General features: G+C 32.7%; 1 protein-coding gene across 1 annotated transcript in view; it reads left to right on the top strand.

Annotated features, from left to right (window-relative positions):
• Positions 1 to 13,715, top strand: part of LOC111149777 (sodium channel protein type 1 subunit alpha) — a 145,481-nt gene that overhangs the window by 118,992 nt on the left and 12,774 nt on the right. The window contains exons 18-21 of the mRNA XM_022507393.1: positions 1,187 to 1,307; positions 3,165 to 3,319; positions 5,361 to 5,534; positions 6,838 to 6,960. Of these exons, the coding sequence (XP_022363101.1) occupies positions 1,187 to 1,307; positions 3,165 to 3,319; positions 5,361 to 5,534; positions 6,838 to 6,960 (573 nt within the window). The remainder of the gene's footprint in view (positions 1 to 1,186; positions 1,308 to 3,164; positions 3,320 to 5,360; positions 5,535 to 6,837; positions 6,961 to 13,715) is intronic.

Raw genomic sequence — 13,715 nt, 5'->3', positions numbered from 1 at the left:
AGAGGCTTACCTTAATACTCACAGTGGCTGATTGGAAATCTGAAATCTAGGTGACTAATAACGGTACTTAGGAATGGATACTAAGTTTGATATGGAGGCTGATATTTGGTACCATATCTGAAGAACTGTGGTAAACAAAAGGTGGATTTGTCCAAAATTTTTAAAGACTTCCTAAGTATTACTTTAAAAAAATCTCCCTGTGAGCTGGGTGCTATACGTAAGCAATGAATCGCTGAATTGTACTCCTGAAACCAATATTACACTAGATGTTAACTAAAATTTAAATAAAAACTTGAAATAAAACAACCAAAATTTCCCTGTGATTTGAAGTAAAACTATATAAAAAAGGGTTTTATTATTGCTTGCACAGAAGTTACTATTGTGACATTTGCTTTATAACAAATATGTAATTAGTTTGGCAGAATTACTGTAAACAAAAATTAAATAGAACTCATGTCTACAGCTACCCAAGAGCTAGCTTATTGTAGCTGATAAAACAATTTCTGTGAAGATACTGAATATTTATATTATACAAAATTCCATAGTTTGTGGTGTGAACAGGTGTCTTTGCTTTTTGTTTTTCACTTCAAGATCGAATTCTAGATTCTCTGCACTTGTTAGATAGACTAAACTTGCTATTTTTTCCAATGGATTATTTTCAGTTTTAAATTGACAGAAAAATGGTAAGAGAATCAATATATTGTTTTAGAAACAGTGTGATTGCCCAGAAGACAGAGCATGGACTTTGGGCTCGGGAGTAATTTTCTCAAATATTGGCTTTCTCATTTACTGGTTATATGATGTTAGACAAATTACTTAACCTGGCTGACCCTTAGCTCCCTCATCTGCAAAATGAGAAAAATTACACTAACTTTCCTTCCCCCTCACCCTCCCTCTTGGGGCTTCTCTAATTCAGTGGTTGGCTTAGTACCAGTTCTGGAGGACCATTTGTAACTTCATAATGTAACAATTTGATTTCACACGAAAATTGTGAGTAATGGAAAAGGAGAGAACACAGAAAATTTCCTTATTTCCCTTTCTTATTCAACCCTCTTTTCTTCAAACTTAAAATCTCTTCGCTTCAAGGAGAATCCAAACTCAGTTCATAGCACTAATTCTTCTTTTTTCTAAACTATTTGTTACTGAAATTAAAGGGATGTACTTTTTATGTCTATCTCATGCCCAGAAACTTAATGAAAGCAGTAGCTCCTCGGAAGGCAGCACTGTAGACATTGGTGCACCAGCAGAAGAACAGCCTGTAGTGGAACCCGAGGAAACCCTTGAACCTGAAGCCTGTTTCACTGAAGGTAAGAAAATGGCCTTTATGTTAATCTTGGAATGGAAAAGAACATTTAGTAGATATATGTCAGTGACCTCCAATATGCTAACAGTTTTAAAATCTGTGGTTATTTTTGGTTAACTCTGCCCATTATGTATAAAGATCACAAACATGGAGAAAACTATTTTTAACATAATCAAAACTAGTAATTTGTATTTTTAAAAATAAAATCGTGATTTCACAAGGAGTGGCATCTTAAACACTAATCCTAATTCTCATACACAGAATCTGCCTTAAAAATAACTTTCTGGAGGTGCCTGGGTGGCTCAGTGGGTTAAAGCCTGTGCCTTCTGCTCAGGTCATGATCCCAGGGTCCAGGATCGAGCCCCTGCATCGGGCTCTCTGCTCAGCGGGGAGCCTGCTTCCCCCCCACCCCCTGACTGCTTCTTTGTCTACTTGTGATCTCTGTCTGTCAAATAAATAAATAAAATCTTAAAAAAAATAACTTTGCTGACTACTAAAGTTAAATGACTGGCAAATATAAACTGTATTTTTTAGCAAAATCATCATTTTCCAAAGCTTATTGGACAAAGCAGGAAATAAACACAGCCCCATACCCAATACCTGAACAGAACCTATTTGAGCCTGGTACAATATGGACAATAGTTTTAAAAGCTTTGTTTTCCCCATGATTAGCATTTCCCATGGTCTGATTTTCTCAGGATTTTGAGTTTTGAAGATATGAATATATTTCCATTTTCTCTACTTAGTGGTCTCTTCTTCATAGGCCTGATGTATATTGTCTCCCTCTATTTTCCAGTATAAATTCCACCTATCACTCAAGGTCCTTCTCAAAAGTACCTTCATCTGATTGTGGTGGAAGGGAGCCTATTATTCCTTATTATTCCTCTCAACAGCTATTAGTAAACATACCCATTTAATTCACTTGATAACTTTTTGTATATTATCTCAGGAGAGCTCCTCTCTTTCTGTTTTGAACTGTTGTATGTATTTTACTGTCCTTTTTCCTCTGTCCTTTCCTTCCTTCCCTTTTCCCTCTTCTTCCAGCATACTTGACTTTTTCTTTTTTTCTTTTGTGTTTTTTGAGGATCTTTTGGGCAGGGGGGTGGGGGTTTGGATTTTGGGTTGTTTTGTTTTGTTTTGCCCTGAGGTGGGCTTCCTGAGTTTATATATATTTTTGAAAATAAGAATTTAAGGTTCTTGATGGCAAGGTCCATGTGCTGTACCTTTTTTCTTTTTGCCTTAAAAAAATGTTATTTGTATCCTCCATGGTGCTTACAATGGTAATCACGGATGGTTTGAATGAGTAAAAGCAGTATAAGGAAGGTAATGACAAATCAAAGCAAAGCCAAGCAATCACATTTTAATGGACGAAATTAATTTTGAAAATTATATGAGCTCTTCTAGAAACACCACAAGAAAACAAAACAGTAACAAACCCAGCATTGTTGGGGGAGATCTACATCATTATTCCATAACCTCTTGAAAAGGGAAGTTCGCTCTTTATAATTAATCTCATTTTGAACTCCTCTAGAGTGACTTCAACAGAGAGCAGTAGCATGACATAGTACAGGGCAAAGCTACCTTACATTTGTTTGTACTTTACAGAGGTCTTTTTTCGGACAAGAAGAGTCAAAGCAGAAAAAGCAGGTAGTATTAGCCAGTGAACTGTTTAAGGAGGCTGAATAATTTTCACAGCCTCATACAGCTAATGAACATGCTCTTACTACACCAGGCTTAGAGTTATCCTAGCAAGATGGAGATGGTAATTGTAGTGAGAAGATGAATCAGGGACATGCTAAAGAGTATTACTGAAGCAGCAGAAGTTACTTCATCTACTCCTCTTTGAACACTATACTTGCAGGCTGTGTACAAAGATTTAAATGTTGTCAAATCAGTGTGGAAGAAGGGAGGGGGAAACAATGGTGGAACCTGAGAAGAACGTGTTTCCGAATAGTTGAACATAACTGGTTTGAGACCTTCATTGTCTTCATGATTCTGCTTAGTAGTGGTGCACTGGTAAGTGACTATTAAGCAAAAGTGGTACAATATTAAGTTTACGATAATCTAATACTAATGACTTATTAATCCTTTCTATTACATTTTTTTAGTATTCAATGCATTTTCTTCCCCAAAACCCTCATCCTGCATCCATTTTCATTTTCATGATGTCAACTATTAACTCTGATAAGCCTCATTATCTTTACTTAGGACTTCTTCCTTAAATATATATACATCTCTAAATCCATCCATCCATCCATCCATCCATTCATTCACTTACCACCCACCCATCCACCCTTTCACTCTTCTGTCTCTAACACATTTTGCATTACCTCCACATCCTATCTTCCAGATTATAGACTTAATCTTTTAACTATGCATTTCTGGATTTATTTCTACTACATATACATACAGTTCCTAATAAGTTATTTATTAAGTTTTGCTTATTATTATGTAACCTAGAAAATTTGTCCCTCCCGCTTATTCATTATAACTAGAGAATACAAATATTCAATTACCCACATTTTAAGAAGAAGGTAAGAATGACAATTCAGTGTAGTTAATGGAAATCCTGTGATGGAGTATATGTAACTTCTGAATTCTGATGAATATTGCTTCTGAATGGTATTGTTATTACCTCCTTATGGACAGTTAATAAGTCCTTAGGGACCACTTCTCTGTCCCTTTTAAATTGTGTCCACTATTCTTATGCTACTCAGGAAACAAGGAATATGAATATTGGTAACAAAAAATATTGGGCAGCATGCCTAAGTGATTCATTTAAAGATTGCTTTCTCTTTTTACGATGGTTTTTACATTGAATTAATTTATATTTGTACGAAAATCACTTACAAATATATAAAGCATAACATATAGATAACATTTTAGAGAAACACTGACACAAATATACTTAAGCTATAAGACAGATAGATAGGTGACAGACAAAATGAGCTTATCTAATTGAAATACAATCACTTAAGTTTCTTTAATGTACATTTATAATTAGAACTATATTTATGAATTAGTTTGACTTGTTTAGGAAACAGTTCTTGATGTCTTATCCTGATGGTGCTACCCCAACTTTTCCTTTTATGTCATTTCTTTTGCTTTCTCCTGTTGATTTTTTTGCCATAAAAAAGAGGTTGAAGCAATAAAAAATGGAGGTTTATATTTTTCATAAGCAGAAGTATAAATAAGCCTATATTTCCCATATTTCTCTGATGACATAAACTTTCTCTGCATGCCACTTTATACAAGAAATAGTCTTTTGTCCCTGAAACAAATGTGAGACTTAGATGTAAAGTATAAACAGAAGTTCATACATAGTATTAGTAGAATACATATCATAATCTAAATGAAATATATTTCTATCTTATCATTGTCATACCATATCTCTGCTGAGAAATATAAACTATCAACAAAATGAAGGGGAGAGAGGGGGAAAATGAGGCCAACTATACAGTAAAATTGGACAATGTGAGGATTGATTATAACTTCTGCTTTATGAAAAATATAAACCTCCATTTTTTATTGCTTCAACCTCTTTTTATGGCAAAAAATCAACAGGAGAAAGCAAAAGAAATAACATAAAAGGAAAAGTTGGGGCAGCACCATCAGGATATGACATCAAGAACTGTTTCCTAAACAAGTCAAACTAATTCATAAAAACTATGCTTTTACCTCTTTCTTCTGGCTATAATATAAATGGAGAGTATAACTTTCCCCTGATTCATTAAAAGATCTTTGAGAGGAAAAAAGTTCAAAAAATTTAAAAAACAGCAATACCTACTACTCCTCTGCCCTCCTAGCCCAATGGGATGTCATATGTGTATATATATATAGAGAGAGAGAGAGAGAGAGAAATATGTTTATATATTATATATAAATATTACATATATAATAAAAATCAGGGAAATTTTTAAAAAATAAAATCAAGGAATATATATGTGTATATGTGTGTGTATATATGTATGATCATATATATACATATATGATCAGAAAAATAACTTAGAAGGTATAATAGTTTTAGAAAGCTAAAATATATAACTTTTCTTTATAGGCATTTGAAGACATATATATTGATCAGCGAAAGACAATTAAGACAATGTTGGAATATGCTGACAAGGTTTTCACTTACATTTTCATTCTGGAAATGCTTCTAAAATGGGTAGCATATGGCTACCAAACATATTTTACCAATGCCTGGTGTTGGCTGGACTTCTTAATTGTGGATGTAGGTATCCTGTGTATCTTTGTCTTTGTCACAGTAGTTTGTCTGGCTCGTATACTAATTCTAGAAGAGAGAATCTGGACAGTATGCTATGGTGACAGGAAATGCGACTTAACTCTAATTCACTGAATGGTAGTGTTATAATAAGAAATAAACTTAGTATTGGTTTGGCATTGAGGGGATGGGATCTATGGTGGTTGTCTAGGGTGGGAAGGAGTAAAACAATACAGCAGCTTGTAGGGAAAGTGGTGAAATAGGGTATGTTGCTTAAATTCCTTTCTATAGAGATTTTGTCATTTTGCAATAATAATATTTTATTTTTCATTGCTCTATTTTAAGTATTTCATAAGGATCAGTGGATCTCTAAAAAATGCAAAAGAAATTATAGCACATTGCAAGTAATATAAAAAGTATATTTAAGTATAAGGTAACAATATACTGAAAAATAGAAAATTTTGCCAAAATAGTGTCCAATGTATGTGAAACTGTCCAATACTAGCCACTTTTAAACCAAAGAAATTATAAGTCTGGATATGAAGTTTTGGTACATTCCTTATTTAGAGAATTTGATACCTAATATTTTCATTTCTTTGTACTCTCATATTTCATACAAGATAAGTAAATTCATTGATTTATTTACTTGGCAAATATTTGTTGATTATCCATTTTCAGCCAGGTAACCACAGCAGAAGCTGTAAATTAGTATAGAAAAATCTAAGGAAGTTTCATGATGGAATTATTTATTAAGTTACATTGTTTACATAAGAATAAACTTTAGAGAAAACACAGGTGTTAGCAAGACAAACAAAAATTCACCTTCAAAAACACTGTGAAATCAATTTGCCAAGTTATTAATTTTTGAGAGTATCAATTATAATTAGTTGAACATACAGTGTAGGATTGAGATTTCTTGCTTTTGTATTTTATCACTAGCCATACAAAGCCCTAAATTCACCATAATTTAATAAAACAAAAGAAGGATGACCAATAACCTTTCCTTACACCTGAATTTCTTCCTTTTTAAAATTAATTTTTATCTGGTTTTTCTAACTAATTGCTCTACTAATAAATTTGTTTAACAGTAAATAAATTATATGACATTTAAGGTTTTTTATTCAACTACCTCTAATTAACATCCTGAAAGCTACTTTTTTTGCATCAAGCTGAAAATACTTGCTTAAAATTTTAAAAGCTTTATGGGAAATATGCAACCATTTATCTTCTGAGTAATTATAAGCAAAATTCATATTTATTATATTATATAGTAAATTGATGATTTTATTTATTTCCTTATTTATTGATGCAGGTTTCATTGGTCAGTTTAACAGCAAATGCCTTGGGTTACTCAGAACTTGGTGCCATCAAATCTCTCAGGACACTGAGAGCTCTGAGACCTCTAAGAGCCTTATCACGATTTGAAGGGATGAGGGTAAGGAAAATGAAAGAACCTGAAGTATTACATATAGTAAAAATTTAACTAATTACATTAAATTCTATAAAAGAAAAACCCATGCATGCAAAAGGAATGGCAAATCCTTGCAAAATTGCTACTTTATCATTTTATCTGTTGCATATTTACTTCTGGGTGATATGCAAGAGAACTTGGGCCTCCCTTGAAATGATGTAATATCATTTATCTGCTGTGCTCATGAAAATGACTTTATTTCCTAATCCATCTTGGGAGTTTCCTTACAAAAAAAAACACAAACAGATGCACTATTAAAGTACTATGTGTAATGATATGATAATAATCCACTGAAGTTAAGTCTACCTTATATGCTTCTCATTTGTGATGACCTAAATTGTACTTAATGAGTTTTACCAAAAATAATGTGAATCACACATGTGCCTAAGTATAAAAGTAAAGGAAAACCATTTTTAAATATCAAAATTTTGTCTGTATAATGCCAAAGTTTGCATTATTTGAATATTCAAGTGTAGCTATTAAATATTGACTGAATTTTGAACTTTTAAAAAAGGTTATGTTTAATGTAGCCTCAATTTATAACTGCCTTAATCTTTTTAATTTATATAGATAGGAATACTAACTTAAAGATTATATGTAAATCCACCCAATTTTTCATGACAATAAATAAAACATTTGTAATAGAATGAAAAGAAAATATAATTTTGACTCATTACTATAAATGATTCATAAATTAAGCATAACTCAAATTTCACTTGAGTTACAGAAAATGTTATACTATTCCTTTCAAGGAAATGTTCTGTCATTCCCTACGATTCATTACAGATTAGAAATGTTGTCATTATTGACCTATTATTATTTCCCATGCCTTATTAAAATTCATTAAGCATTGATATATATATATAAGATGTATAACATAGAAAAGGAGTTCCATTTTTTTTTAAAAGTCAATTTTTTTTTTTTTTTTTGCCAAAACAAAGCTGCTTAGTAGGTGTGATTCTAATAGAAAAACATTGCTTTTTTTCTGCCTAAAATATAGTTGTTTATGGAAACTGAGCTGTATTGAAGGCTTCCAATTATATCTTCTAGGTTGTTGATAGCCTTACCTGTTCTTTTAAAATAAGATTTATTGTAAATGTCACTTTTTAAGAACATGAGACTTGTTTTTATTTTCCCTAACATATATAGAAAGTTTTTCCTCATTAGAAACAATTTAACACAATATAATGCAGTCTTATTTTATTTCTCACAGAGATCTTCACATTTTTACTAAAATGTTAAAGGAAATTCTCTCCAGGGTATGTAAAAATTAAGTTTATTTTCCAGTTAAAATGTCACTTTCTTTTGTTTCAGACTGGCCGTTTCAGTTCTTAAGAAAAACATTATTTTTATACATTCTACTTGAAAACATATTGCCTGAATCAAAGTGATACCTTTTAAATGCCTTCTGAAATCTGAACAATGCTAAGTATTTGAAGCGGTTATAAACATTTTGAATTTAACCTTTTGAAAATGTACTAAATCCATGATTCAAATGGCCAGGTATTCCCATGTTTAATACTTTATTTCCATAACAACATTGGTCTTGTGGGTCTACCTTTGATTTTTACAGAAATAACCTTATCTATAATTATTGATCGATAATGCTTTTTATATATGTAAGGAGAGGTTAACTTTTGCAACTGAGAATGTTAAAAACATAAACTTCTTATTGATGCTGATAGGAGATGAACTCTTCTTTAAATTACAGGATTTATGAATATGGTTACTTACCTCTTGTTATAGCATACACAACCCTAAAATGGCTGATCGTTACAACACGTTTGGCATTGTAGAGACAAAATCACCTGATTCTTGATTCTATTTCTGTGTTTCTAGTGTTTGGATTTTTTTTTTTAACTTTCTAAAAATGTAAACATGGATGGATGATGGTGAGGATAGACATAGTAATGATGACTATAATTGGGAAGTGATATTTGAATATATTCAGAAACTCTCATTTTATTCTTTTCCCTAGCAGCATAAAATCACAATAGCTGTGTCAGAGTGTAAATCAAGCACTCATTTTATTTTTGTTGACTTGTCACTTTTTCAAGCATGTGCTTTTATGCAACATTACCAAATAAAGCATGTTGTATAGTGCTTGATAAGAAGTTAGAAAGTAATAAATTATCATCACGTTGCACTTTATGTTTTGCATGTTTTATGCACATTTCTGGCTGACAGCTTTTAAACATTTATTGTATTTCAAATTTCCAGTCCAAATTTTTCAACTTGTAAAATTGAACTGAGTGAATTGATGTTGTGAATATCTAGAGTAAAATAAAATTTGTACTTAAATTTGTATTTTAATTTTCCTAATCTAAGAAATCTTAGATACCTTCTTTTTCAAAAGAACTCAAGTTGATAGGGAAACAGACAGAGACCATCATATACATAAAGTAACACCAAATGTTCTGTCATATCAGATTTCTAACTAATAACAAACTATATATTTCTATTTTATATAGGATAATCTTGCTCCAACTTGGATGGGGTGGAGCGCTGGTTCCTCCCCTCAGCCCTTTATTATGGGTACTGTATTACCCCTTTTGCTACCTTTCATCCTTTCACTGTGACTTTGTGTAGTGGGATGAGGGAGGGATTGGGAAGGGTACTATTGCACCACAGTAGGGAAAATACACTCTACTCTAATCCCCTACTTTCAATTGTCTTAAATTTTCTTTTGAGAAAAATACCTTTGTGAATTTACCCTCTGTGGATCTGAACACCAACTGTTGATATTTTTATTAAGTTTCACTGAATATGATTTAGTTCTATGTATATGGAATCTATCCATTTATGGGGAGATTTTCTGATTGGTGAGGGTGGGGGTTTAGGAATGAATGCGTGAAAACTTAAACTTGTTGATTGATGATACTATTCGAGGCATAAAACCCCTTGCCATTTTTTACACTGGTCTGGGGCCTGAAAAACGGCCATCCAGATACCAGCAGTCAATTCCCAGCCTTGTTGATATGTGTGAGCAGATGCTAGGGTTCAATATTCCAGCTTTCATAAGACTGGTATTGATTATGTGACCATATTCATTTTTATTAAGTGAAAATTTATAAGGGTTGTTTTCAAAATGTAATAAGGTAAAAATATATTAAGAGTTGAGTCAGCACATGTGATTTGTGTTTTAAAGGGGGAAAAGTTAATATAAAGAGATCCGCATGTGTGAATTTTACAGACTAGAATACCTACCTAGAAATAAAACAGAAACATTTTACCATATAGAATTTAATGTATAAACTCATTTCTTAGAGCCCAAATAACTTTCCAGGATCTTAGAAGATATCACAATGCAAACGTAAATAGAAATGAATCTATATTTTATTTATTCTTGAAGTTTAAAAATAATATAAAAGAAGGAGAGTTTTTATTCTTAAGAGAGATGACATTGGAGATTTTGTTTGGATAATTGTATCATATCTTTCGAAGATAATTATCTTAAACTCCACAACACAAATGTAATCATTAGACTTTTTAAAAGATTCCATTATTTTTCATACTTAAAAATGCGTCATTTTGTTTTGACTGCTTTTGATTTTTATTCATTTAGCTTTTGCATTTAGGTTAAAGAAGCATTAGAATCCATGAGTAGTATTATTTGAAGTTTAAAGATAATTTGCTCAGACAAGACATTTCTATATGTATCAAAATTCCTAACATTAATTTGCATACTTAATTGTCAATCCTTCATTTTGTGTTGATTTAATAAAATACAGATAATGAATCAGATATGGGAAGAGTTTTTATAAGAATGGATTGTGGTAGAATAGAGAAATTCAATTGATGAAGTTTTGTAAAACATTTGTGAGAAGAAGCATTAATTTATTAAGACAGATCCTTCCTTAGACATCTTCTTTTCTTCATCCTGAAACCTCAGTCTGTTCTTTCCAATTTATTCAGGCCATTTCTTCCCAGTGCCTTTACCTCATGGGAAGTAATTACTGCCGTTCCCTAGAACCTGAAAAGAATTAATACACCTCCCTCTGTGCTAAACCAAGAAATGGCTTGAGACTCTTGGGAAGAGACAATTCCTTTCTCTGAACTCTATTGCTCCATTTAAGAAATTTCAAATATGATGGACCTTTGTATAGTAAATTTCCCAATACTATGCCAAATGTTTTCCAACATTTAGTTCTTTTATCTTCATAAAAATAAACCTTTTCTCTAGACCAAATGTATGCCAACATTGCAAATCATTTCCTGAAAGACACTGCTTCAGAGTACTTACTTGCATTATGAATTACAGAGAGTTCATTTTAACACAAAACTAATCCCCAAAGCAAACTGCTCAGACTTATTGGCTAACCCCCAATTTTTTTGTTGTGCCGGGCTCTTTGTTCTCATCTCATATCCAAAGTAACATTAAAAATTATGTTTTCGTCAATAAATGCTTACTTAGTTAATCTTTACTCCACTCATTCATTCAACCATTTTTCCCCTAAATTCAAAGTACTCTGTTACATTCCCGTATTTGAAGCATTCAAGACCTTGGAGAATTCACAAATATATTTTTGCATCTTAAGTTAAAAGAAGAAAAATCCTCTTGTCTGTCAAGATTACAGGAATGCAGGTAACTCTAATGCAGAGCAATGTGGGAACCAGATAAATGGGAGCAACTCTAAGGAGAATGAGTGAGGTAGAATGGAAAGAGCAAACACTAGATGCTACTTCTAGTCTACTTTCTGAATTTAATCTATCTTAGCCTCATTTTTCTCATTGCCAACAGAGAACACCATACTAAATTATCTCTATGGTCCTGGCCAGCAATGGAATTCTGATTCTTAAATTCAAAAGAGGAACGCTCATCTTTATTTTGGAGGCTAACGTGGAGGGCGAAGTGAGGCTCCATGAAAGAAGTGCCACGTGAACTAGACCTTGTAGAAGAAAGAATGTTCCAGAAAGGGGGACACTGGGCAAGGGATTTCAAAGGCATCTCAGTTGTCTGGTAATTGTATCAGTTGGGTTGGCATGAGGGTAGGTGGCTAGGGAAGTTTAAGCTAGAAATGTAGATGGGTGGGGTGATTTGAATGCCAATGTAAGGAAAATATTTGATGATCAGTGGGGATCCACTAAATAATTTAAAAGTGAGACTTAGGGATGATGAATTCATATCATATAGATGAAAGGAAGGAGAAAGTTAGAGGACTCTGACAACAGTGCCATTATGAATCAGAGGCCAGAGCTAGGATGAACGGTAAAAATGGGAAAGAAGTGCCAGAGGTGAGAAAGGGCTTGAAGAAAGAAGTGTGGAACCTACAGGTTGACATGTAAAGAACTTCAGGAAATAAGTATAGGACACCAGTATGCTGCCCAGGCTCTAAACTGGCTGTTGTAGGTACAAATGTGCATTCTAACATGTACTCTGTGTATACACAATAAAAATAAGGTGGTTTTTTTTTTTAAATCTGGGTGATAGACAAAATATTCAGAAAGTGAGGGAAAGAACTAACTTGATTCCAGCTATCAAATTTTGAATCCAAGAGAAATCTAAGTGTATCCACACATTTAAAATGTATAAAATAAGGATTTACTTGATCAACTGTATTACTGCACACAGGCAGATGAGGTAAGGTAAGGTGCCATGTTTCAGTTCGGTAAGCTGCGTAGGCTATATGACCTGGATCTTTCTGGATGACTCCACCATCCTATATGTTATGCTCGTTTCCTTACCTTTGCCAACAGTGGTTTTACAGTTTCCTTTGGCCCACTTAGCATACTGTTTCGGAACCCCGTAAGGCCTAGTGTTCTTTGCAAACTTGCAATACAGCTCAGAAACGTAAGGAGTTGGCTCATGTATTTGTTTTTTTGGATAGGCGATCAAAAAACTTTGCTCTAAAAATACACTGGCATCAAAAGGCAGATAGACCATATTTTGATGCTCATTGTATATGTTGGATCAGTTTGACAAGAATAATAGAAGTACGCAGGTAGAAGTAACTTAGCTATCTGTGTTCAAGTCTGAGGCATCCTCTACGCTTATGAGCATCTTAGGTCCTGTTAGCTACTCATAAATGCAGCTCCAATGGGTACCGTCGAGGAGGGAGGACAGCCATTCCTAGAGTGTTGCCAAATATGAAACTCAGATCTTTAATCTGGGATCCAAAAATTAAGAGGGAAAAAAAATGTTCCTATAGAAAAAAGAATAGATATTTATTTAGCACAGAATTTGATATTAATCACATCAGATTTGGGATCCATGTGTGGCATCCCTCCTTTTCTTACTTTCCTAGGAATCTGATTTCTATTATGTTTCATTTAAAATAAGTTTATTGAATTAAACTCAGTAAATGAAACAACTGACATGACTGGAGCTTGAAATAAACGATGTGATGATCTAATGAAATACATAATGCTAAATTGTCTTGCTTTTTATGCAAAAAATATTATTAGTCTTAGCAATGCATGAATAATTAAGGACAAAACTATAGTAGGCATTTAATACTACTTTTATATTTATACATCTGAATTTTAAATTTATTGAAGTATATTGGTCAAACCAAATTGTGTCCAAATATTTTAGTTTCATTATTTAATATATTGTCTTTTTAAAAATTAATCTTCTGTATTAGGGTTTCCTACTTCTCTTTTTTCTAATAAACAACAAATATTATAATTTCATCTGGCAGCAAATTCCTCTGATTTTGCCTTTCCTTTAACCTTTTGGTACTTCCCCTTCTCTTTCTTTAAACTTTTTTTTCTTCTTT

The sequence above is a fragment of the Enhydra lutris genome, unplaced genomic scaffold (genome assembly GCF_002288905.1).
Source record: "Enhydra lutris kenyoni isolate GAN:26980312 unplaced genomic scaffold, ASM228890v2 scaffoldscaffold1, whole genome shotgun sequence".
Classification (NCBI taxonomy): Eukaryota; Metazoa; Chordata; class Mammalia; order Carnivora; family Mustelidae; genus Enhydra; species Enhydra lutris.
This window is presented reverse-complemented; position numbering and strand designations above follow the sequence as displayed.